Raw genomic sequence first — 26,732 nt, forward strand, 5'->3', positions numbered from 1 at the left:
CATAGAGGAAAAGATTGATAGATTTGACTACATTAAAAATTAAAAACTTCTGTACATCAAAAACTACCATAAATTGAAAAAATATTCAACCTCGCTAGTATTCAAAGAAAGGCAAATTAAAACAGCAATGAGAGGTCTTTTTTTTTTTCCTGATCAGATTGGCAATGATTAAAAAGAATGATAATACAGAGAGTTGGTGAGGGTGAGGGGAGGGAGTTGGAGGGAGTGTAGAGTGGTACAGTCTTTCTGGAAGGCATTTGGGCAGTATGTATGAAAAAAGCCAAGAAGACACGTAACTTTTGACCCAGTAATTGTATGTATAAAAGTTTATCCAAAGGAAAGAATGGATCTACTACACACACATGCACATATAAAATGTATATAAGGATTTTATTCACTGAGGCACTCTTTGTAATGTTGAAAATTAGAAGCAACCTAGCTGTTTAACAAAATGAATTAGTCAAATAAATTATGCTATATACATAAGACATAATATTTTGTGGCTGCCAAAAATGATGCTGTATAGACATACAGGCCAGTGGAATAGAATAAAGCCCAGAAACAGATTCAAATATATATGAGAATTTGGTATATGATAAATGCCAAGTCAGTGAGGGAAAGATAAGATTTTTAATAATGGTGTTTGACTAACTGGAAAAAGACAGATGCTAGAGTAGCATTTCACATAGTATACCAGGATAAGAGTCAGTTGGTTCAAAGGTTTAAAGGCACAAAATAAAAACATTAAATCACCAGAAGAATAAAAGAATTCCTTTATAATCTTGGAGTAATGAAGGCCTTTCTAATTGATTCAGTAATTCAGAAGTCATAAAATAAAAGACTGATAATATATCTATATAAAAATCTTTTTAAAAAGTCTGCATGGCAAAAGCACAAAAAGCAGAAAACAAAAAGACTAACTAGAAAAAAACTGCAACCTATTTCACAAAGGGTCAATCACTCTCACATAATTTGTTTCTAGATATCAAGGAGATCAATAGCCCAATAGAAAAAAAATGCCCTTTTTCAGAAAAAAGAAATACAGATGGCTTTAAAGAATATAAAAGGATGTTCAATTTCATTATTAATAATGAATGCAAATTATAGTTGCAATGACTTTTCACCTATCAGATTTATACATATCCAAAATACACTTGATTGGGGGAAGTTGTAGGGAAATAGGCACCCTCATACATTGCTGGTAGGAACAGAAAATGATGCACCCCTATAAAGGGCAATATGGCATTTTCTATTAATGTTGCTAATGTATTTACCCATTGACTCAACAATCTCACTCTGAATTTTCCCTGCAGATATATTTGGACACATACAGAAATGATATATGTATGTATTATAACATTACTTGTAATAGTAAAAGATTGGAAATAACCCAAATGTCTGATTATATGGAACTGGTTAGATATTATTGTCTATCTTCCCCATAAAATGCCAGGAACTATATACTGATATAAAAAAGTCTCCACTACTTACTATTAAGTTTCTATTTTAAAGCACAGTACCTAATAACTACATAGTATGCTAACTTCTTTTAAGAAGGGGCAAGGTATATATAATTGCATTTGCTTGTATTTTCAAAAAGGGGCACTGTAACTATTACAAGTGGGACCTACAGAAAGGAAATCAAGAAACCAGGTGAAGAGGGACATGAGTGCAAGCAAAAATTCTCAATTATACTTTTTAATACCACTGTGATTTTTGAACTGTGGGAAAGTATTGCCTATTTTAAAAGAAAACTAATTTAATATATAATTGTGCAGGTTCACTTGTGTTGACATGAAAAGATTTTCCAAATGGACTTAGTGCATAAATTAGAAATACATACAGAATAATCTAAATTTTGTCTTTCAAAAATCATGTATCTATAAGGTTGTATTCTTATATAATAATTTCCATAATCTTGGGAAACAGGAAAGCTTTAGCCATAAACAAGTTCATCACATTGTATTTAATTTAAAAAATTCTGCAAACAGCCTAAAATGTAACAACACAGGTATTAAAGGTGGTACGGGATCTGTGAATAGTTTCAATTAGAAATAATAGAAAAATGTTTATTACTGTGAGAGATTAACAGTATGTCAAAAAGTATATATAATGTGCATATAAAGCAGCATATACAATATAACTCTGTTTAATAGAAAAAAAAAATACATGTTTAGAAAAACTGGCGGAAGATACATGCCAGGGTATTTGTTAATTGTAGTTATCCCTGCATGTGGAATTATAGGTGTTTTGTTTGTTTGTTTTCGTTTAAATGGTCAAGATTGTCACACTGTTCCATAATGAACAATGCCTTCTAAAATGAGAAGAAAAAATAAATAAATAAAGCACTAAGGAATTTTTAATGCTTTTTTAAAAAATAATGCTTCAAGAGTTAAATTCTAAACTACCTTAAAAAGTCACCTACCTGAAAGGAGAGTCTGGCTAAGTAAGATGGGCTACCTTCATCTGCTGATGATAAGTCTTGGTCCTAGCTGAGGTTCTCATTCTGTCCTTCCTCCCGTTGAGTCTTTCCTGACTACAAGGGTGTCGGCCACCACGCTGGGACCAACAGCACTGCCCACCAGTATAGGACAGCAAGAAACTGCAAAACCACAAGACCCACCTCTCCTCACTCCCACCCCAGAGAATCACTGGTCCAACCACTTGCGTTCTGGTACCTTCCGGCAGCTGAGCTAATAAACCTGCTGGGCTGGAAGGTGGCAGGTGGGCAATGTTGTGGGTGACATGGCCGGGCAGGCAGATTTTCTGCGAAAGGAAGGCGTGGCTTTCAGGTGGGGCATCTCTCAGGCAGATGCCCTCTGAAGAGGCTTGGGGGAAAAGAGGAGGGGCCTGAGGCCCAGGTAGCCCCCCAGGCCCTTCACCTTTCCTGAGAGTTTACTACAACCATCTTTTACCTGGTCTCCTGCTCTGTCCCTACCTTGTCCAACCTGACTTCCAAGCCCCTGCCACTCTTATTGAAATATACCTTATTATTTTATTCCTGGGATCAAAACATTTTATCTGAAATCAGCACTTCTCAAACTTTTCCGCTAAAGTACACCAACAGCAGACAAAAGAAATGCCTTTGGTTCCCCCAGGGGACCTCACAGCCTGAAGCTCCTGCCAGCACACCCAAGCTCTCTTTGAAGTCTTCTGTTTTCTCTTAAAAATTCATGAGAATTTTGCATGCTATTCCATGATATATCTGAACTTCTCTTAATATGAAGATGTTTAAAATTACTCACCTCAAGGAAAACTGATGCTCCTGAAAGAAATATTGTGTTTATCCAAAGGCTCAAATATCCTCCTTGGAGAAGTACCTATAGCATAAAATCCAAACTCCTGACAGGCGAGGCTCTATAAAATTTGGCCCCCACATCCCCTCCTGCCTTCCTCCTGCACACTGTCCAATTGCACACTGTCCAATCACTGGGCCCCCGGGACTCCTGCCATGTCCTGATTTGCCAGGTTCTTGCCAGTCCCTGCATTTTTGCTCAGGCTCTTCCTTCCTGGGGACCCCACTCTCTACCTGCTGACAACCCACCATTCCTAAAAGCCTTCAGGGAGATTAAATGTCACTTTCCACATTACATCTCCTCTGATGGTCCTGACAAATGCGAAAGCAGCCTGCGCTTTGGGATCAGAAAGCTGGCGTTTAAGTTGTGACTCCCAACTCTTAACACTGGACAAATTATCTAACTTCTCTGACATCTCATTTGTAAAATAGGGAACAACTGTGCTTCTTTCACAGGACTATTCTAGGGAGTAACGAAAATTCAAGCAACAGTGTCACGCCCAGCCTGCACTCCCCTACACTCCTCCAAAACTCCTAGAGCAGTCTTTACACCACTCACGGAAAGAGCAGGTGTTAACGCATGCATGATTTTTCATAATGGCTTATTTTCCCCCAATAGATCAGTGGTTCCCAATGTCCCGAAGAAGTTTCTTATATTACCCCCATGACCCCATGTCTTGAAAGATTTTGGTTATTAAATCAAACACATTTATGGAGGAGTACCCGCTTTTCTAAGTTCTCTGTCCCATGAAGCTTTCTGAACACTGAGAACTGTTCCCAGCCTCCCCTCTCCTGCCGCACTTGAGGGGCTCTGAGCAGGCAGCCACCCACAGAGACCATAAACACCTCAAGACTGCAGCTCCGGCTCCACACTTCCCACAGCACCTTACTCAGCGCCTTGCTTTAAGAACACACCTAGTAACTGCTTGTGGCATAAACAGAAAGTTCCACCCAGATGACAGTGGGGGAGAGTCCTGTCTAAAGGAGCCAGGTCTGTGTGCAGAAAGGGGGCATTGTTATGGGAGGCAGGCAGTGCTGGAGGCCACCCTTCTCCCCCGATCCGCCCCAAGCAGCAGGCACCCCCAGTTCTACCAGCTGGCCTCCAGCTTCAGTGTGTGAGCCGATTAAAAAGCGCCCTCTCTTCAGTGTCTGGAAACTCCTGCAAGGAAAGTTTGCTGCCCCAAGTTGGCTTTTGACTAGAGTCTTAATAAGAGGCCTCAGCAGGCTGTGGCTGGAGAGACAATGTCACTTAGAGGAGCAGCTTGAAGCGGCAGTTAGGAGAAGAATTATTTTAATGAATACATTTCCTTTCAATTGTATGGGAATATCAAGATCCCATTAGAATAGGGAAGCAATTAGAACTAATAAAGATGAATGCACAGTGCTTAGTGCGTGCGGAATAACAAGCAGCTAACAAAGGGACTCGGAGAGCCCACACTAATCCAAGTGCACTGGCGGCCAGCGGAGGGGAAACGGCTCTGTTCAGCTGCTCAAAGGCCCTGTGTCCCGCGCATTCTGGTCACGGCCAGCAAATGGCGTGAGTTGGGCCTTGGAGTTGGGGGTGGATGGGCCCCCGCCCTGGCCCTGGGGGATAGAGATGGGCTGTTGGCAGCCCCTTGGCGACAGCCATTCAGAATAGGGCCCTGGCTCCCCGCCAGCCTCGCGCCTGCCCCTCGCACTGGGCCTCATTGTGTCCAGGTGGCAAATGCCTTCTCGCCAACTCTCCTTCGAGGTTTAGAGAGCGGGTGGGACAGTGGATGGAGGAGGGAGGGAGGGAGAGGGGGGCCCTTTGCCCCTGCATCTCTCTCCTCCCCTCCGCCGGCCAGGGTCTGTTCCTCCTCTGGGTTGGGTGTTATGTTACAGACACTGGTGGGTCACAGGCAGCCAAACACAGGAGTACTGTTGCTTACACAATTGCTCTTCAAACAGTAACAAACAATTTTCATTACCCAAGTCAGATCGAATCATCTGCCTGACCATCCTGCTTCAATACCAGCCACACATACAGGACCCAGGGCTTCACACTCTGCCCACTCTGCTGTGTCAGAACTGGGCTTCATTCTGTCCCTGGCCCAGGGATGTGGGACAAAGCTCTTACTCTGATCCCTTCTTTGAGCCGGATCAGCTGCATGGCTGTCCAAACTGTCAGGAGAAATAGAGAAGACATAAGCACCTATGCAGTTTGGGGATCACTCAGATCGGGGGTGAGACACTGCTCAGAATCTGTGTGAAGAAGGCACGCAGAGCTTAGAGGACTCTACTGACAAATTTAGAAGGAATCCAACAAGATAACTCTGGCTTCCCACCAAAGCAGTCACTAGCCTTAGATGGAGTGTCAGGACTTGACATTTCTTTCTTTAATCTTTTTTGGCCAGACAGTTTTTTCAACCAGGAATGCATAAGCTCATTCCAAAATGTCTGCATGAGAGGCCAGTCATACTTATTACTGAGTTTTCTACCACGTCTCTTAAAAAAAAGCAAAAAAAAACCCCAAAAAAACCTGTAACTGTTTAATTTGTTTCTTAATGGTAGAGCATTTTAAAAGTATGTTTACATTTATAACCTTACTTGAACCTCAAAATAACTGTGGGAACTGGCAAAGGCTAAGGTTGTCAGGCCTAAAAATGAGGAAACAGTGGTCCAGAGAGGTTAAGTATGCTGTGCAAGAATAAATGAATGGGCTGGCACACCAGAAGTCAGGTTTTCTGATCCGGTTCAGTGCTTTGTTCTAGAACACACCTTTTCTACACCAACAGAGTGCCAGACATTTCCAGGATAATTCATCCTGCCGGTCTGCTTTTCCAGTATGACTCCCTAACCCCTTTCCACATACTAAACTGTGCTAAGCACTGTAGGCTTTCAAACACTGTAGTCTAGGCTACAAAGAATCATCCTTCAGGAAGCTTTCAATCCAACAGTTCTCAAAGTTTTGTTTTGCCGCCCTCCACCCCCAACCCCATCAAAGAAGGAGAAATACACATTTCCTCCCTTTTAACAGCTTAAGCAGGAAGGACTGTTTTAAAAGTCTGCCTGCCTTGGCTTCCCTGGGGGTCCAGTGGTTAAGAATCTGCCTTGTAGGGGACACTGGTTCGATCCCTGGTATGGGAAGATCCCACATGCTGTGGAGCAACTAAGCCCATGCATCACAACTACTGAGCCCCGCACTGCAACTGCTGAAACCCATGCTCAACAAGAGAAACCACTGCAATGAGAAGGCCACACAAGACAACAAAGGGTAGTCCCTGCTCGCTGCAATGAAAGAAAGCCTCACGCGGCAGTGAAGACCCACCACACACACAAAATAAATAAATAAGTATTGGGGGAAAAAACAGCCTGCCGGTCCAGTATAAGGTCAGCACGATCAAAACTGACAACTGATTGTCCAGGCCCCTCTCAGTAAAAAACACTGCAGCATCCGGGGTTGTTAAGTGGCAAAGCAAAGTCATTCAACTTTCCTATCCCTCATTACCTCCTATACCTGAAGGGTCTGTTCATTTAAAAAATGTTTTTACAGGGTGACTATAGTTAATAATACTGTACTGCATATTTGAAAATTGTTAAGAGAATAGATCTTAAAAGGTCTCATCACAAGAAAAAAAATCTTGTAACCATGTATGGTCCCTAGCCTTACTGTGGTTATCATTTCACAGTATATATGAACATCGAATCATTGTGTCGTACACCTGAAACTAATGCTATCTATCGATTATTCCTCAATTTTAAAACCTTATTTTTATAATTTTCAGGTATAATTTATATACCAAGAGATACATAGATATTAAGGGCAGAGCTTAATAAGTTTTGACAAATGTATTATCTATACCCAAACCAAGATTCAGAATATTTCCATCACCGCAGAAAGTTCATGCCTATCCCACTCCAGTCAACCCCACTCCAGGACTCCACCGTTCTCATTTCTGTCACCAAAGATCAGCTGAACCCATCTTGAACATCAGATTAACTGGAATCCTATGGTGTATCTTTTGTGTCTTCCTTCTTTTACTCAATGTCAACCAGACTCATCCATGTTGTTTCAGTAGTTTATTTTTTTTTAATAAGTAGGATTATATTATTGATTCTGTTTTCAAAACCCAGTCCTATTACTAATTTGCCCCTCAAAATTCTTTCCATTCAGTGTGTCTCCTGCATGCTCCTTTGCATGCAGCTGCCTCCTCTAACTCTCCTTGGCAAAGCTTGAAGTGAGAAAGATACGTAAGTAGAATATTTTGTCCGCAAGGATGCCATTTCAGGTAGGAGTGATTCTGCCCTCAGGAGAAACTGACAACCAGGCAGTCCAGCATTGTGGTCATGAGTACAGACTTCAGAATAGACAGATCGAGGTTCTCATTTCTAGTCCAGCACTTAGCAGATGGGTGGCTGGGGACAGGTGATTTAACCTCTCAGTGACTGTTTTCCCATTTGCAAAATGAGGATAATAATACCTTCCTAATAGGGATTTGTGAGGACTAAATTATATTGTACATAAAATGTCTGGCATTATAGAAACTAATAATAGCCTCAAGTTAGACTATAATAAATATCCTCCTGCTTCATTCACATACTTTCAGCTTTTCTAAGTCTTAATGGGTTTTATACTTTACATTTTCAGACTCTTTTAAAAATAAAGAGTTCATGACTATATCTAGAAAACTCTGTCAGATATTTACTTAAAAGAAATGCTATTTCCTCTGGAAAAAAATAAAAGCCTTTCATCATTTATTCAATGACAAGTACATACTGAGTTCTGATGCTGAGGGGCTCTTCATAAGAGTTAAGGACACAGACCTAGCTTCCAGGATATTTGGTTTTGGAGGGGAATAAAATAAGCACAAAAATAACTATAATACAAAGCAGAGTATGGTCAATAATAATAATAATTAACATCTACAAACAAAGCTAGTGGAGGTGATGGCATTCCAGTTGAGCTATTTCAAACCCTAAAAGATGATGCTGTGAAAGTGCTGCACTCAATATGCCAGCAAATTTGGAAAACTCAGCAGCGGCCACAGGACTGGAAAAGGTCAGTTTTCATTCCAATCCCAAAAAAAGGTAATGCCAAAGAATGCTCAAACTACTGCACAATTGCACTCATCTCACACACCAGTAAAGTAATGCTCAAAATTCTCCAAGCCAGGCTTCAGCAATATGTGAACCGTGAACTTCCAGATGTTCAAGCTGGTTTTAGAAAAGGCAGAGGAACCAGGGATCAAATTGCCAACATCCGTTGGATCATCGAAAAAGCAAGAGAGTTCCAGAAAAACATCTCTTTCTGCTTTATTGACTATGCCAAAGCCTTTGACGGTGTAGATCACAATAAACTGTGGAAAATTCTGCAAGAGATGGGAATACCAGACCACCTGACCTGCCTCTTGAGAAACCTGTATACAGGTCAGGAAGCAACAGTTAGAACTGAACATGGAACAACAGACTGGTTCCAAACAGGAAAAGGAGTACGTCAAGGCTGTATATTGTCACCCTGTTTATTTAACTTTTATGCAGAGTACATCATGAGAAATGCTGGGCTGGAGGAAGCACAAACTGGAATCAAGATGGAAACAGTGGCTGACTTTATTTTTCTGGGCTCCAAAATCACTGCAGATGGTGACTGCAGCCATGAAATTAAAAGACGCTTGCTCATCAGAAGAAAAGTTATGACCAACCTATACAGCATATTAAAAAGCAGATACATTACTTTGCCAACAAAGGTCTGTCTAGTCAAGGCTATGGTTTTTCCAGTAGTCATGTATGGATGTGAGAGCTGGACTATAAAGAAAGCTGAGCACCGAAGAATTGATGCTTTTGAACTGTGGTGTTGGAGAAGACTCTTGAGAGTCCCTTGAACTGCAAGGAGATCCAACCAGTCCATCCTAAAGGAGATCAGTCCTGGGTGCTCATTGGAGCGACTGATGTTGAAGCTGAAACTCCAGTACTTTGGCCACCTGATGCGAAGAGCTGACTCATTGGAAAAGACTCTGATGCTGGGAGGGATTGGGGGCAGGAGGAGAAGGGGACGACAGAGGATGAGATGGTTGGATGCATCACCGACTCAATGGACACGGGTTTGGGTGGACTCCGGGAGTTGGTGATGGACAGGGAGGCCTGGCGTGCTGCAGTTCATGGGGTCGCGAAGACTCGGAGACGACTGAGAGACTGAACTGAACTGAACTGAATATAGTGGTTAAGAGCATGGTCCCTGGAGTCATACTATATGATTGAAATAGTGGCTCAGTCATGTGATGTTGGGGAAGTTACTTAACCTCTTTGTGTGTTATTCACTTATAAAATGGGAATAATAATAGCACTTATCCAGCAGGGCTGTTAGAAGAAGTAGATGAGTTAAAATATGTAAAAAATTAATACATTAGAAAATATGCAATAAATAATAGCTAACACTCATTGAGGGCTTCCTTGTTGGCTCAGTAGTAAAGAATCCACCTGCCAAGGCAGGTTTGATCCCTGGGTCAGGAAGATCCCCTGGAGAAGGAAATGGTAACCCACTCCAGTTTTCTTGCCTGGGAAATTCCATGGACAGAGAAGCCTGGTGGGCTACAGTCAATGGGGTCGCAATAGAATCAGACACAACTTAGTGACTAAACAACAACAAAAACCCACTTATTGAACACTATGTGCCAAGCACTGCGTTAAATGGTTTCTATGCATTTCTTCACACGATCTCCACAATGTTGTCTCTACCATTATGCCCATTTTACTCACAAGGCAACTGAGGGGCAGGAAATTTAGGTAATGTGCCCAAGATTACATAGCTAGTAAACAGCAAATCCCATAGAAAAGACCTATCCATAAAATGGGGACAGTGATAAAAGTACTTACCTTAATGAGAATTAAACAAATTAATATTTGAATGATGGTTAGAACAGAGCCTAAAGCACAATAAGGCCTACGTTAAATACAAATTGCTATGGTGATTCTGAAATGGCAGTAAATAACTAAGGAAGGCTTGAAAGGAGAGAGAGAAGTGGAGCAAGAGGAGGAAAGGGGAGGAAAGGAGAGAAGAGGGAGAGAAGGGAGGGGAGGAAGGGGGAGGAGACAGGAGGAAGAAGAGGGAGGAGGAGCTGGAGAGAGAAAGGGGGTTGGGAGACAGACTGGTAAAGGTCAGAGTAGAGCAGGCAAAAAGAAATAAATAATAGGAGTAATTAAGTCTGATTAGGTTAAAAACAAAACCCCTCCCCTTTCCTCCAGTTAGTTACTATTTCTGCCAGCTGTACCTCGATATATCTTTTATCATCTTCTTTGACTCCTGTAGAATCTGCTATCCGTACCCTCTTGTCATCCATTTTACAATACTTATGGAGTGCCTCTATGTGCTGGGCACTGTTCTGAGCCCTGGAGATATGCCAATGAACAAGACAGGCCACATCTCAGTTCCTATTCTGCACTATAATAATGCCAATACTCCAAGCTGGATTCCCAGCTTTTGGTCAGCACTTCTCCAATCCATATTCCACAGGGCCACCAGAGAGACTAGATGATACAGATCCTATCCGGGCACTCCCTAGTTTAAATCCCCCCTGTTTAAACAGATTTCAATCTCTCGAGCATCGTGTTCAAGGTCTGTCACGAACTGTCCCGCACAGCCTTATCTCCCAGGCTTCACCTCCATGCAGACCGCACTTGTGACACAGTAAATCACTCAAAATCTTAGACAAGCGCACTTAGAAATAAGCACCTGCTGAAGGGATGTGGCTAGAACTCCATCCCTATTTCATCCTTCTACACTGAAACCTTAGGATAGTCTGGTTGCTCCCGCCTCCAGCCTGTCAGACTAAAAATCAGCCCTGACTCCTCCACAGCCTGGGCATCCTGAGAAGCCTGTGAGCACTCCTATCCAAGCGGGAGCCGGAAGAGGACGGGCTTCGCGCGGCCTCAGGGCCGCCATCTTGGCTGAGTTGGCCGGAAGAAGTCTGGCAAGTCGGCAAGCGAGTGCGCACTGAGACTGCGCGGTGGCCGCGCCGCGGCAACCGTCCCAAGCCTTCTGCGGTACAGCCCAGCAGCCGCAAAACCCCGTGTCATCTCTCCTAGTCCTCCTGCAGCCGCCCTAGCCGCTGTCCAACCCCTCCACCGGGGTTTGTGCAGCGGCTCGCACACCCCGCGGCCCGCGTACGCGCTCTGCACCTGCCTACCCGAAAACATGTTGCAGAAACCCGAGAGCGGGGCTCTCCCCATCTCTCAGGCGGAGAGGGAGATGGATGGCAGCCATGACGGTGAGACCCAGGCTCTGACCGCCTCGCAGGAGATGGCCCCGAGCCCCCTCCTGCAGGAGAGGCCCGAGGAGGACCTTGGCGCTGTAAGGGAGGAGGGGGCTACAGAACCCTCTCTCACCCCGAAAGGCGCGAGGGCTTTGGCAGCCAAAACCTTGGCCCGGCGTAGAGCCTGCCGCCGTCTGGATCGGACGGTAGCCGAGTTGGTGCAGTTTCTGCTGTTGAAGGACAGGAAGAAGAGCCGCATCACTCGCTCCGAGATGGTGAAATACGTTATCGGAGACTTAAAGGATCTGTTCCCTGAGATCATCGCAAGGGCCGCAGAGCATCTGCGGTATGTCTTCGGTTTCGAGCTGAAACAGCTTGACCGCAAGCACCACACTTACATCCTGATCAACAAACTAAAACCTATTGAGGATGAGGAGGAGGCTCTGAGAGGAGATGGCCCCAGGTTGGGTCTCTTAATGATGATCCTGGGCCTTATCTACATGAAAGGTAATAGCGCCAGAGAGGCACAGGTCTGGGCGATGCTGCGTCGGTTGGGGGTGCGTCCCTCAAAGTATCACTTCCTCTTTGGGTACCCGAAGAGGCTTATTATGGAAGATTTCGTGCAGCTGAGATACCTCAATTACAGGCGTGTGCCTCACACCAACCCACCGGAATGTGAATTCTCTTGGGGTCCCCGAAGCAACTTGGAAACCAGCAAGATGAAAGTCCTGGGGTTCGTGGCCAAGCTCCATAAGAAAGAACCCCAGCACTGGCCAGTGCAGTACCGTGAGGCCCTGGCAGATGAGGCTGATAGGGCCAGAGCTGGGGCAAGTGTGAGGGCTAGGTCAAGCACCCACCTCTGGTGAGGGCCAGCTAGGGATGGGGGTAGGGGGGGATATAAAAGCTACCGTCTGCATCATAAGTAGACTCGGTGGGGAGAGGGTCTTTATTTCTGTAGCATTTGTGTTCGTGTAACTAGAATTTAGTTTTTGTATCTTGCTCAGTTTTGCTGTGTTTAATATACTGTTAAATTGATGTTTATAAATGAAATTCGTCTACTTTTTCCTGTAGGATTTTGTTGTAGATTTTTGCTGGTTTGTAAAATGAATTGAAAAACTTTACATTTTCTTCTGTGGTCTTGAACAAATTATGCAGCACCAAATGATGTATTTAAATAATTTGAAGGAACTCAGCAGTATAATGATCTGGTACCAGGGGAAAAAAATAGCTGAATGGTATCTAGCTTTCTAACAGTTTTTGTCTATTGTATAAAGAAAAAAGGCTGACATGTAACTCTGCTTAGTTTTTATAATATCTGGTGGTGGGGGGTGGGCATGCAATTAGAGGTATAACCTGGTACATGTAATAAACATTTGTTAAGCATCTTTTGTGTGATGCACTGTTGGGGGTATTTGGGAATTAAAGGGCTTCCCAGGTGACTCAGGTTAAAGACTCTGCCTGCAATGCAGGAGACCCCGGTTCCATCCCTGGGCTGGGAAGATCCCCTGGAGAAGGGACTGGCAACCCACTTCAGTATTCTTACCTGGAGAATTCCGTAGACAATGGAGCCTGGAGAGCTACAGTCCGTGGGATCCAACAGAGTTGGACATGACTGAGCAACTAATACATGCTGAGCAAGATAAAGGTCCTACTCTTCAGACCTGGACAGTAAATAAATAAACCAGAAATTACAGTGCAGTGAGTTGAAGGCTGCAGCGAGACACCTAGCCCCACTGGAGTGATTGGGTGAGGCTTGCCTGAAATTACCTTTAGTGGGACTTCAGTGTAGGGAAGGTGAAAAGACAGGGTGGGAGGAGACCGGGGGGCGGAGGTGGGGGCATGAAGGGGGGTGAGGAAAAGAAGTTGCAATGAGGAGATGGTATTAAAAATGACTACTTAAGATGCTCTTGAGTTACATGGGATGACTTGATAGATAACAGATCTGGAAAACAGCCGCCTTTGGCCAGTGCACTTGGCCCAGGGCACTTTATTACAGTGCATACATGATGGTGTCTATTGGCATTTTGGTCTTCTCCATCTCTCTTCTCTCAATCTTCATGTGTTTTCCTCTTCTACCAAAGCCCTCAGGGACCAAGCACTATAACAATTCTGGAACAGTGTGTAGGGTGGAGGGTACGTGTGACGTCCACTACTGCCAAGAAGTCTTCACGATCTCTCCCTTGGCACCAGGAAGCCCAGCACCTTCATCAGTGTTTCTGCTTGCTGCTTTCCACTTGCTATCTCCCATTAGGAGAACTGTAGACATCTTTCACATTCTTAATACACATGAAGAGTCATCAACAAAAGCAGCTCAAGCCTCTGCAGTGCCCACCACCTTCACTCTGAGGATGAATCCTATAGGATGGGTACATCGAAGAATAAGGAATCTAGATGAGTGGTAACCAAACTAGAGCTGGGTGTAGGAGGATTGAGATGCTGGCCCCTACAGCTGCCATATATGGAAGACCCACTTCCTTCTTTCTTTACTGCCAGTTTTTGTGTGTGTGCACTTTCCATTGACCTGAATAACATATCTGAGTATGTTAAGGTTAGCATGGAATACAAACACTTTGAGATAAAAGCCCAGGGATCCAAAAAATCACAGTGAGACCAAAAGCTGTAAGTTTATGGGTAAAAAAGTTTGCTAATGATTATGACTTCTGGACAGTTTATTAATATTAATTCATTAAACAAAAGTACTGAGTGCCCACTATATGCCAAGGACTCTGCTGGGTTCCAAAGATGAAAAGGGAAAACTGATTTTACCCTCAAGGAATAATAGTGATAATTTCTCACATTTGTATTTTCTCACAGCTGTTGAGAGGTCAGCAGTGTCTGTACCTGAGGGTCTGATTACTTGGTGATTTGCTTACGGTCACTTGACAAAAGATAGCAACAAGACAAGAACCCAAGTCCCTTGCCTCCCAGTGTGTTTCATTCTAGTACATTGTGCCCCATGTCTGGGTTTTGATATATTGTATGTGATTTTATTTATCACAACTGCAAGAATCAAAATGAGGCACATGTAATTAACGCCAGTTGCCACTGCAATCCTTATGGGATAAGTAGAATAGAAATACTTCCCATTTCACTGGCAGTAGAGGTGACTTTCGGAGAAGGCAATGGCACCCCAATTCAGTACTCTTGCCTGGCAAATCCCATGGACGGAGGAGCCTGGTAGGCTGCAGTCCATGGGGTCTCTAGGAGTGGGACACGACTGAGCGACTTCACTTTCACTTTTCACTTTCATGCACTGGAGAAGGAAATGGCAACCCACTCCAGTGTTCTTGCCTGGAGAATCCCAGGGATGGGGAAGCCTGGTGGGCTGCCGTCTATGGGGTCGCACAGAGTCAGACACAACTGAAGCAACTTAGCAGCAGCAGACTTTGCTGAAAGGCAGAAGTATAGTTCATGGCAAGACAGGACTAACAACTACCATTTATTAGACATCTGCTACAGGCCAAAAGCATTCCCCTTTCCTTTTCACCACCATATTGCAAAGTTTGGTATTATGAAATACCTTCATTTTACAGATATTAATACTTGCCATTTATTCAATACCTAATATGAGCCAGCTTTTTAATGCTTTACATATGTTTTAATGATTTTTATAACAATCTAACAGGATAGATGCTATCTGTTCCATTTTGAACTGTGCAAACTGAAACTCAGAGAAGCTATAAAGTTCTCATAGATAGCATATGACATAACAAGGGTTGGAACTGAAGCCTGACTGAGTCAAAACCCCACAGCTTTTCACTGTTACACATTTCCTTCTTTTTGGAACTCCTTTCAGACTTGGGGACTTATGTTCTTTCTTGCAAACATGGCTATCTCTCTGGAAATGCAAACAAGGATTGTATAACCAAGGTAATTAGGACAAGACTGGTCTGTGAGAAGGTAAAAAGGAGGTTAAAATAAAGTTGGAGAGTTATCTGTGGACATTGGTTCCAGCTCTGCCTACCCACAGTGTTCTGAGTGCTGACCACAATGTGTAGAATGTGTAGCTTTACTCAAATTCAGCACGTTTTGTTCTTATAGGCCATGTTTCCTCAATCTTCGTTAGTCTGCTCTCTCCATTAAGGCTCAAATTAAGTCTTTCATGCCATGAAACAATCATCTACCATTTGTGAACCTGCAAATAGTCCCAGGTTGCTTCCAGATGGTACAGAGGGCTGGCAGAACTCATACCCTTGCCTCAGGATGAAAGACCTCCCATGTCACAGATGCCATCATCAGCTTCTCCGAAGTACTAAAAGTGTGGCCTCTGGGCCCATGTGTAGAGCAGACCTTGGCCATGGTGAGGGCAAGAGATGAATTCCCCCATGGATTACGGTCACTCACATGAGGGAGAAGGAAGGCCGGGATCCCTGGTCTTCTTTCCCTTCAGGCACAAACAGAACTAGATCTTCCTGGGTGAAACTGTGGGTGGGAGAGCAAAGAGATTTTGTCAGGAGAGTGATAGCAGATGGATTACTTCAGATCATACTTACTCTACCACAACTAGGTAACAAAGCCAGGAAAGAGAAGTCCCTTGAAAACTGTGAATCAAGTCTTAGACAATGGGAAAGTTTCAGTTCTGCCACAGACTCTGCAGGGATCTTGACATTCAGCGGAGTCAGGACTTTTGACCCACTGGAACTTGAAGAGTGGGCGTTTGGAAACAGGCTCCAGTTGATTACAGCCCCAACATCTAACAGTCACGAAGGGCTCTGGAGGTGGCAGCTCATTCACAGCCCCTGTAAATCAGGCCTCAATTCATAGGCTCAATCACAATTTCCACTTGAGATAATTATGCTCCATGCCTTGGTTATGGTGGCAATTGATGCTTGTGCAAAATAGTCCTCAAAATTGTGCAGCCCAGCAGAGATGGCAACAATTACCTCCCAGCAGAAATATAGTGTACTGACTAAAGAGGTTAGGTGTTCTGAAAAGTGTCCCAATCAGGGCCTTTTAAAAGTCATGACTATGTGACCTTGAACAAGGAATTCCAAATTCTGAGGACTGAAACTCTAGGAAAGATTAGTGGGTGATTAGAGTTAATGGTTAGCTAAAATCCACACCCATGACCCATCTTACCAGCTGACTGCAGACCCTGCCCAGTTCCCAGGCTAGTCACCACTGATAACAATAGCAGTCAACAATTATTAAGCCTTATCTATCAAGCATGGTGCTAAGATGATAACCGAGATGATAACCAAATTGGCTCCCTGTCTACTCCAGTACCCTCTCAACAGCCAGTCGAAGGTGAACTGGATGAAATTTTTCTTTCTGAAGCAGTTCAACAATGGGAGACTCGGCCTCCTGCTGATCACTCTCCTGGGCATCCTGGCTGTGGTGCTCATCAAGGCGGGATACTACTGACAGACCCCCGCCACCTCCTCCTCATCTCTGCTGAATTATTCTTCTGCTAAGTGGATAACGAACCAATCATTTTTAAATCGTACCAGAACTTTTAAGAAGATATGCAAACACACCATTTTCACCATTCACCATTAATAAAACTCACCACTTCAATCAAAGCCCCCCCCACTTACCCGCCCCCCCGGCGCCCCAGGACTGAGTATGCTTGCTCAGAGAACCTGCGTCCCTAGAGCTCTGGGCCTGGGTGGGGAGTGCGCTGGGTGATCCCATGTTCCCAGAACCTGCTCAGTGACTCCTCCTCTCCAGGGACATGGGGCTTTCCACCCCCACCTTCAGGCAGCACCCCCTGAAGCCTTCCAGAGTCCGCCCCACCCAGGTTTCCATGTCTCAGTCCAGAGAGGTGAGGCAAGATCTCCCAGACCCCTCAGGGTTTGGGGCACTAGAACTGGGGTATGGGGATCCCTGTCCCTGATCCTAGGACCTGAAGACTGACCTCCAGAAGGCGTTCCTCCTTTTTCACCAGTCTCCATCCTGTCTCGTGCTCGGCTTGTGATGGTCAGTTGTAACGTCCACATGGGGTAAATCCTCAGGGTCCTGGAAGACAGCTGCCAGGTTGGTGCAAGAATCACCTGTCATTCATAGGCTGTGTGAGTCTTACAAAGCCACTGGCCTGTTTCACTTCTGTTGTGACAGTACTCAGACAATACCCACCCTCTAGCAGGGCCTGCACGTGGCAAGTCAGTGGCTCTTCAGGGACGAATCTTGTTTCTGTACCACGAGGCAAGTAAGCATCCCCTTGGCTTTCCTTGTGGCTCAGCTGGTAAAGAATCTGCCTGCAATGCCAGAGACCTGGGTTTGATCCCTGGGTTGGGAAGATCCCCTGGAGAAGGGAATGGCTACCCACTCCATTTTTCTGGCCTGGAGAATTCTATGGACTGTATAGTCCATGGGGTCGCGAAGAATCAGACATGACTGAGCGACTTCCACATTCACTTCACTTCTACACAACAGCCCCATGAGGCAGATTCTGCATTAGCTGTCATTGCAACACTGTAGGCAGACCACAAGGAAGGCATAATCCCTTTCATGCTGTCAGTGCACAAGTTAAGTGACTTGCCCAAGGTCATGACATAACTTGTGAACTGTGAATCCAGAAGTTGAACCTGAATCTCCTGGTTCTTGCTGTTAGTCCACCCTGCTGGTCTGCAGAAGGTTCTCAGGGAGCACCCAAGCTCCCTTTGGGAAAATGGGGCTGCGGGAGAAGAAAGAAAACCTCTGGGCCTGCTCCTTTATACCATTACCTAGAGCACCCAGAGTAGAGTCAGTAAGGAACAGGAGGAACAAATTGGCTTCTCTGACTGCAGGGTCACCAGAAGGGACCCAGACTGGGAGGGGAGCCCATTTGGAGGAATGCCAGCTCTGGGCAGCAGCACTGTGGTTCCTGCAGTGGGGGACCTGGTGCCCAAGATGCAGAGGGGTGTCAGCACAGGGAGGGGCCGCCATGAGGCCAGAGAGGGCTCCTACAATGGCACGTCCTTGGCCCCCAGGGCAGACGGATCCGCTTTTCACCCCACTCTGCCATGCTCTCCTGTCTGCCTTCAGCTGAGGACCTAATTCTCTGAGCTTTGGTTTCCTCATCTTTCAAACAGAGATAAAGCTGCTGCTGCTAAGTCACTTCAGTCGTGTCTGACTCTGTGCGACCCCATAGACAGCAGCCCACCAGGCTTCCCCGTCCCTGGGATTCTCCAGGCAAGAACACTAGAGTGGGTTGCCATTTCCTTCTCCAATGCATGAAAGTGAAAAGTGAAAGTGAAGTCGCTCAGTCATGTCCGACTCTAGCGACCCCATGGACTGCAGCCTACCAGGCTCCTCCGTCCATGGGATTTTCCTGCCAAAAGTACTGGAGTGGGGTGCCATTGCCTTCTCCGAGAGATAAAGCTACCTACTTCAAAACACCATGAAGCCTGAAGGAGGGGATTACCAGGCACTTCGCACAAGATCTGCCACATGGGAACTAGTGTTATTATAAACTGTGTTCACTCATTGCAACAAACACTTATCATCTTCTGTACATACATCCTGGTGGTGAGATTACAGCAGAGAATAACAGACAAAAATCCTTGTCCTCTAGAGCTTGCAGATCAGTATGAGGAGATAGACAATAAGGAAGTATGATACACAGCATGGTGGATGGAAGTCTATGTTGCAGGGAGAAACAAAGCAGGGAAGGGGGTGTGCGATTTTAAACAGCCTGCTCAGGGAAAGCCTCGCCACTGAGACATTTGAGTCAAAACTGAAGGTGAGAAGCAGGAAGCCCACAAGCTGTCTGAGTCGGGGGACCCAGGAGGAGGGGGTGCCAGCAGATGGAACAATGAGTGTGAAGGCCAAGGGTGGAAGCAGGCCAGGCGGTTTCTGAGAAGTAGCTCCTACAAGCAGAGTGAGAGATGGGGGAGGGCTGAGAAGTAGGAGTGTTCCTTCTCCTCAAGGAGCTGGCACAAGGACCTAAAACAATGAATAAACACAGATCTGCACCTAAGAGTTACCCTCGGAGCTCAGCAGAGGAAGAAACCACAGCAGCCTGAGGCAGCAGGGCCTTCCGCTGGGCCCTGAAGGGGAAGGAAAGAGAAAATATTCCTTATATGTAGCGTTTGTGTTTCTAATTATAAGTGCTTGTAGTGGAAAATTTGGAGAGTTCCATAAAAATATAAAGAAGAAAATGGATTCTCTAGAACACTGGCACCCAGAGGCAACCACAGTTAACAGGGCAGTACAGTTTTATATCTGTCTCTAGTGTATTTAGTTTTCACCTGCCAAGGGTAGAAATGATTTGTTGCTACTTTAACAAAATGAGTCACGACACTGAGCCCCACTCCATGCAATATGTCCTCAAATACTTCTGGGTGTTCCTAGTGGGACATCTCAAAGGATGTCACAAGTCCATCTATCCACAGCAGTCACCATGTGGGGCTTATGGAGGCCCATGAAAGGAGCGTCTGCCAGAGATGGTCCCTTGGGGGGTCCTTAGCATCCATGGCTGCTGCCTCCTCTGATGGCCACCAGGGTACCAGAGGGATGCTGTGTTCTGTGTGCAGGGGTGGACAGCGTGTCCTTCTCCCCAACTCTGTGTCAAGAAATATCACCTGGGTCCCAAAGCAGCAGTGCCAGGCCCTCTCCAACCTCCTTAGGAAGCCTGCTTGTCTCTGCTTGAAATGTCTTACAAGCAACTCTCCAAACTTCAGCTGAAAATAGTTGCCTCCACTGGGACCAGTTCAGGTTCCCTTCCTCCACAACTCTTTTCCTCAAATCTTAGGAAAAAAAGGGAAAAAAAGGCAGTCCCTGTCTCCCAAGGCATGTCTGTTTACACTGCTGAACCAGAACAGTGAACATCTGCACTCACGTTGTCGGTGACTACACAGTTTAAGATTGGTGTTGATTTTCCCAAAACAAAGCAAAAGTCTGCCCCAGTGGTAAATTAAATTCTCTGCTGCTGCTGCTGCTAAGTCACATCAGTCATGTCTGACTCTGCGCGACCCCATAGACGGCAGCCCACCAGGCTCCCCCGTCCCTGGGATTCTCCAGGCAAGAACACTGGAGTGCATTGCCATTTCATTCTCCAATGCATGAAAGTGAAAAGTGAAAGTGAAGTTGTGTCTGACTCTTCATGACCCCATGGACTGCAGCCTACCAGGCTCCTCCATCCATGGGATTTTCCAGGCAAGAGTACTGGAGTGGGGTTGCCATTGCCTTCTCCAGATTAAATCCTCTACCTCTATGCAAATCACTAGCAATTAGTTCCCTTCCTCCACATTTCCCAGCTTCTCCTCATCATGTTTTTAAAACCATAGGGTGCATCTCAGCCAGGGATGCTGTATTCCATGAGAGATGGCTATAATTTAGGTAAAAGGTTGGAATGGAGGAAAGGATTCTAGGCAAGGGAAACCACTCCAGCTAAGGTCAGGTAGCAAGAGCGTGCGGTGTCCTGGGGACCATAAGGGGACCAATTAGGTTGAAGCAGAGTTTGTGGAGGAGAGGAGAGGGCGCTGTGGATGGAGAGAGACAGTGGCTGCGGGAAAACCATGAGCACATTGACGGTGGCTTGGCTGGTCGTGAAGGGGGAGGCTGGAGGCAGGGAGGCCACTCCACGCTAGAGTGGATGGCAGCCTGACGTGGGGAGTGGTGCAGCAGGAACAAGAGTGGGAAGGACAGGCTGGGGGACGAGCTTGAAATGACTGGATAACTGATCAGCTTTGGGAAATGCAACAGAGGGACATGTGAGTTATGACTCAGAACTTCAAGCTGTCATGTCTGGAAGAATGCTGGAGTCATTCATTAGAACAGCTGGATGCCCAGGGGGAGCTGGTTTGTGGTCAAGAACATGGCTATGTCATCAGTTACCCTGAGTCTCAGCTGCTCAGTTGAATATCTGATGGATACTTGGAGCTGGGGCAGAGGAGGGACACTGAGGCTGAAGGTAGACACTCTGAGTCTCTTTGAAGACGTAGCCCAAACCATGGGCTTTCTCCTTGAGAGAAAGTGTAGAGGGAGGAGAGCAGAAGCTTGACAAGCTCAAGTTCTTGCTGAAAGCAAGGGTCTTGGCAGTCCCAAGCAGCTTACACAGAAACTCAGTCCTGCCCCCAGAGTGGCCTTCTGGGCCCATTTCCTAATTATATTTCTAATAAATGATCTGGGGGATAAGAAGAAAGTTCAGAGGCAATAGCATGGCCAGGGACTCATGGAAGTGGGAAAACAGAAGCTGCAAGTTGTTGCAAGTTGGTGTCAGTGACAGGGAGGCCAAGAGTCTTTGCGTGCATTAAAAAGAGAAGTACAAACACACAGTTGCACTGCGGCTGGAAGGACTCAGGAAAGACCTAACCAAGGCTGAAATGGGTCAGCTCATGAGCTTCCAGACTTAGCAGCCTTTCTCTCCCAGCTTTATAAAGGACCTTCTGTCTTGGAATGGAACTTTCCAGGCAACAGCATCACCTTTGACCAGATCTGAGATATCTCCACAGGACAGATCCCCAGCGAGGGAGGTTCCACTCAGGGAGAACCCACACATTCAGCCTCTCGGACACACAGGGCATGTTGCCCAGACACAAATGCACACTTGGTATATATCAATACACGGTCAAATATCTCCTCCAACTCCACAGGAGACATAAAAAAATATCATTTGGCAACTATCATATATCAGGTACTTTGCCTAGAGCTTTCCAAGTATTTTTACATTTAGTCTCACAACAATTATGAGAGAAAGGGATCATTTTCCGATTTTGTAAAAAAAAAAACAAAAAAAAAACCAACCAAGGCTCAGAAAAGTGAAATATTTTGCCCAGGATCACATGCCTAGAAAATGGCAGCTGGTTCCTGACCCAGATCTGCCTGTGCACTCACATGTTATTATTCTTCTTTCTTCAATATGTGTACACAATAGACTCATACACACAAACATATACCCATCCCCTCTGCACACACAAAATCCCCATAGAAAGTAAGCTCCTTGAGGGCAAGGATTGCATTTTGTCCACTGATGTATCCCAGGCATCTGGAACAGGGACTGGGCACATAGTATACACTCAACGAATATTTTAGGGTTGTCATTAAATGAACCGAAAGCATACAGGCATGGAATACTCACCTGTGTGCAGATATGCCTACACACATACACATGAGCACACTCACTCACCTTCACACACACTTACTAAATACATTAAATCCACTGTCTGAAAGGAGATCCCAGGTGAGGCCCCAGGTCTCAGAGGTGCCCCCACCCCTCACCCCAGGCCTGCTCCATCAGCGGCCTCATCGCTGGTCTCACCAGACCCCTCCCTGGAGCAGCAACCAGCCCTCCCCACAGCCTCATCACATCCCACCTCCTTCTTTTCTTAGTTCACTCAAAACAAAGAATTTTTCTAAAAGATCTTTACTAAGAGAGAAAGAGAAAAACATTAAAAAAAAAACAAACCTGTAAGCTCTTGAACAGAGGAGTCGACAGAGCCAGTTTCTTATCCTAAGTCGTGCCCTTGAGTCCAGCCACAGCCTGGCATAGCTGGTGAGGTGATCAGCTTGTGAAGATCAGGCCCTGCTTGGCTGCTCTGCCAGCAGTTCAGATGCCCAGCCTAAGGGAGCAGGGAGTTGACACGGCTGCTCAATCTGGGCGATTCTCTCTTCCTCCAGATATGGCTGCTGCTTCTGTCCAGGCACAGACTCTCCTGCCACCCTGGCCTTCAGTTAACTGCAGTTTTACACCCTCTTTTTTTCTGCCATCTGCTGTGCCCTGGGCTTGTAAACCAGGCTGGTCCAACCCAATCGCTCAGTAGAATTGTGTCAATTCTGTGTCTAAAACTCCAGCCACCTTAATTCCTTCCTGGAGCCTCAAGCCTCTGCCTGGCATGGCTCCTGCCCACCTCTGGGCCTCCATCCACTCCACCCTTCTTTTATCTGTTCTCCAGTGACATTTGCAAAGCAGTTCTGATGGAGGTGCCGGAGCCCAGGGTCCCAAGGGTCTGTTCACTCAGACACCCCAGAGCAGATCCTGGGCCAGTGTATCAACACCACTGGGGTCTCTGGATTAAAAAGTAAGTTCCTGAGCCCACACAAGGCCTGCTGGATCAGAGTCTCTGCAAGTGAGGCCCAGAAGCCAGCACTTTTAACAAGCTTCCCAGGTGACTCTCACACTCCAAAGTCCAAGAAGGACCACCCCAGATTTATTAAATTCCATACATATCCTCATGCATATATAATAATGATAGCTAAAATATTTATTGAGCACTTACGATGTGCCAGGAAGTATTCTCATGTATTAACTCAGTTCACCCTTATAACAAGGCTGAAAAGGAGGCATGGTATCACACCCACTTCATGGTGACTTGCCCAAGTTCACACTGCCTTTGATGGGAAGTCAGGAATCAAACCTAGGCTCTGTGACTTCCAAGCCTGCATGCAACCAGCATATACTCTCTAGCACACACAACTGCACCCACATCGACCACACACAAGACCCCTAACCCCTCAGAACCACTGACAAAAAAGTTCCAACGAAAAAAGATGGAGAGCCAGGGCATTTTCCAAGGCTCCTGGTTTCTCTCTCACCTCAAGTCTGGCATACGCAGATCTGAGCCGAGCGAGCCAGCAGCCACAGCCAGCAGAGCCAGGGAGCTGGTGAGCTGCAGCCCCAGGTCTTTGGCAGCACCCCCAGGCCCTGAGGCTCAGCTCTGCCTGCTGTAGGAAGCATGCCCACCACGGGCCTCTGCTGCCATGCCCCATGGACCCTGCCCTCCGGCCTCCACTGCCCAGTGTGGCGTGGCTCCCTGAGACCCGAGCCCCTGACAGGGCCCTCCCTGCAGCTAGAGAGCAGATGTGCGTGCAGCTTTCTCCAAAAGCAAGTCTTCTCAGGAATCCTGCCATGGGGGGAAGGTAGGAGGGTGGGGGAAGGAGTGGAAAAACAACTGAAATACCATAACACAGAAAAGTGATCCAAAGAAAAAGCAGCAACTGAGTATCTGGAAGGAATAAACTGAGGAGGAAAGGCGCAGAGTTGTGCAGCGTGGCCACGAGGCTGCCAACCTTGGCAGCCCAGGGCTGGGGGCTGGGGACTGGGCGGCGCCGTCAACTGGCCACAAGGCTGATCTGGCTAGGGGCTGAGGTGCAGGGAGAGCAGAGATTGGGCTGATGCGGGGTCTTGAGGAGGGGATTTCAGCCAGCAGCATCCTCCTTCCCAGGGCTCTGGGCACTGTGTTCTTTAGCCCCTAAGAGCCACTGGAGGGTCCTTCCCAACATTCTCCACCTGAAGGGTTTGCTTAGGACAGTGGAAAGAACCAGAATGATGCCTGGACTCAGACACCCTGATAGTGGGGTGAGAGGGCTTTCTCAGAATAGGGCTGGATGCTCTGACAGTAGAGGAGAAAGATGGGAAGGATTTATTCTGAAGCCACAGAATGCAGGATCAAGTGGTTCTCACCTAGCTCCCTCATGATGAGCAGTGCGACCGAGGGCAACTCACTTATTAAACACTGAGCCCAAGTCCCCTTGCTGTAAAGTAGGCTAACTCAGGCTTTCTCTGTACATCTCAGGGTCAAAAAAGATCCATAGATTAGACAGCCTATCAAAGCTGAGGCTTGAGCACAGAAGCGAGATGGGGCGGTGTCTCAACACGTGGAGCTGAAGGATTGGGTTTGAGACCTATTTACTAGCCACATGACCTTGGAGTAGACATTTAACCTCTCTGTGCTCAAAGGAGCCAAAGCCTAGATACATGAAAAGCTTTTGAAAAAAGTTTTACAAGTAGTAGATGCTGTCAGCTCCCACTTCCTCATCATGTTCCAGGTACAGATTGTATGTATATTTTTGTGAGGCAGGTACTACATATTCCCATTTTACAGAGGGAAAAAGAAGGCTCAGGGAAGTTAAGGAACCTCTGAAAACTGACAGGTGCTTAAGTTGAACCAGGTCTGTCTGACTCTGGAGCCCATGGCATCTCTCATATTGCAGCCCACAGGGCAGGGATAGGCAATGCCTGGTTGGTAAGCCTAGGAAAGAGGCACAGTCTTAGTAGAGGAGCCTGGCTGAGGATATTGGGCAGCAAGAGCAGGGATTCTGTTCGGGCTCGTCTTATGCAGGAGGCGTGTTGAAGTGTGATGTGCCCAGACCTGGAGGAACAGAAGCCCCCAGTGTCTCATCACAACCTGGAGGCCAGGTGCCCGAGGGTGCAAAGGCACCATAATCCACCATGAGGGCAACTGCCAGGCAGAGCCTGGGGAACAAAGCAGGGAGCACGAGAGCTGCCAAGTAGGTCAGCAGAGCAGCAAACTGTTGAGCGAGATAGGTGTGGAGCTGGGAACAAGCTGGATTGTTAATAGGATAACCACAGATAAAAGGAGGCCCAGACAGGTCATCAGGATGGCTCAGGAATCAACTCCATAGCTGTGGTTGAGGCCTCCTCTTATATAAGAGGCTCTGTGAGGCTATGCGGGATTTTGAGTGGACAGGTTATTGAGACCTGGGCTCAAGTACAGAGAGAAAGCTGGTGGTTGGTCACAGGGTATGGAGTTGAAGAATCAGGTTTGAGATCTACTCACTAGCCATTTGACCCTGGAGTAGACACTTAACTCTGTGCTGAAGAGCCAAGCCTAGATAAGAGCTGAGCAAAGATGGTCTCCCTCCACGTATGCTCACCAGCCCCTGCCCACACCTCACATTTCCCTTCTGTTTCAGCAGTTTTGACCACTCCATTGTAATGACCAGCCAGTGTGTCCATCACCCCATCAGGACTGTGGGTTTCTCAAGGGCACCCCATCATGGTGCCCGAGACAGGGACTTATAAGTGTTTGAGAAATGAAGGAGGAACTAAGTGAACAAAAATCCATCCTAGGGACATCCTAAAAGCAGGCAGTGGCTGATCTGGGTCTTAAAGGAGTGGATGTATTTAGATAGTATTAGGTTGCCCAAAGAGTTCGTTTGGGATTTTCCATACCATCTGATGAAAAACCCGAACGAACTTTTTGACCAACCCAATACTTTCTCTTCAAAGAAATCAAAGCTCTTCTTGGTTCCTAATATTTGAGTTAGCCCTCACACAGCACACATACCAGTCCCCAAATGCTAAAAGAATTCTTTCAACAATGTTTATTCATTCCACAAACATTTGCTGAGCTTAAACTCTGAGTCAGGCTGAAAAACAAAGGCTAAGAAGATAGGGTCCTTGTTTCCAAAAGTGTGACTGGGAAGTGGTTGGGAATGGGGTGCAGATAAGCACATGATAATCATATTCTTTGACTATCTAGAGGATTCTGTGGGAGCCCATTAGAGATATAACCAATTATCCAGGAGGGAGCAAAGAAAGTGTTGCTATGTATGGCTGTGCAGGT

At 46.1% G+C, this 26,732-nt stretch overlaps 2 protein-coding genes, 1 long non-coding RNA gene and 1 other non-coding gene across 4 annotated transcripts in view; 1 reads left to right on the forward strand and 3 right to left on the reverse strand.

Moving 5' to 3' along the window:
* Positions 1-4,179, reverse strand: part of LOC104970926 (uncharacterized) — a 34,689-nt gene extending 30,510 nt beyond the window's left edge. Inside the window, exon 1 of the mRNA XM_059888328.1 lies at positions 3,246-4,179. The gene's annotated coding sequence lies outside the window, so the exon portion shown is untranslated. The remainder of the gene's footprint in view (positions 1-3,245) is intronic.
* Positions 4,180-11,292: 7,113 nt separating this feature from the next.
* MAGEF1 (MAGE family member F1) lies at positions 11,293-12,887 on the forward strand. The gene is given in 1 exon segment (NM_001102049.2): positions 11,293-12,887. A coding segment is annotated over 1 exon segment (924 nt). The 5' UTR covers positions 11,293-11,444; the 3' UTR covers positions 12,369-12,887.
* Positions 12,888-14,928: 2,041 nt separating this feature from the next.
* On the reverse strand, positions 14,929-24,237 carry LOC101907683 (uncharacterized). Its single transcript, XR_233332.5, has 3 exons — positions 22,832-24,237; positions 17,360-17,460; positions 14,929-15,924 (listed from the first exon to the last, which is right to left on the reverse strand). It is a non-coding gene; the product is annotated as an uncharacterized lncRNA (long non-coding RNA).
* Positions 24,238-26,301: 2,064 nt separating this feature from the next.
* Positions 26,302-26,377, reverse strand: MIR2284Y-3 (microRNA mir-2284y-3). The gene has a single exon (NR_107761.1). It is a non-coding gene; the product is annotated as a microRNA mir-2284y-3 (primary transcript).
* Positions 26,378-26,732: the final 355 nt, after the last annotated feature.

This window comes from Bos taurus, chromosome 1 (genome assembly GCF_002263795.3).
Source record: "Bos taurus isolate L1 Dominette 01449 registration number 42190680 breed Hereford chromosome 1, ARS-UCD2.0, whole genome shotgun sequence".
NCBI lineage: Eukaryota > Metazoa > Chordata > Mammalia > Artiodactyla > Bovidae > Bos > Bos taurus.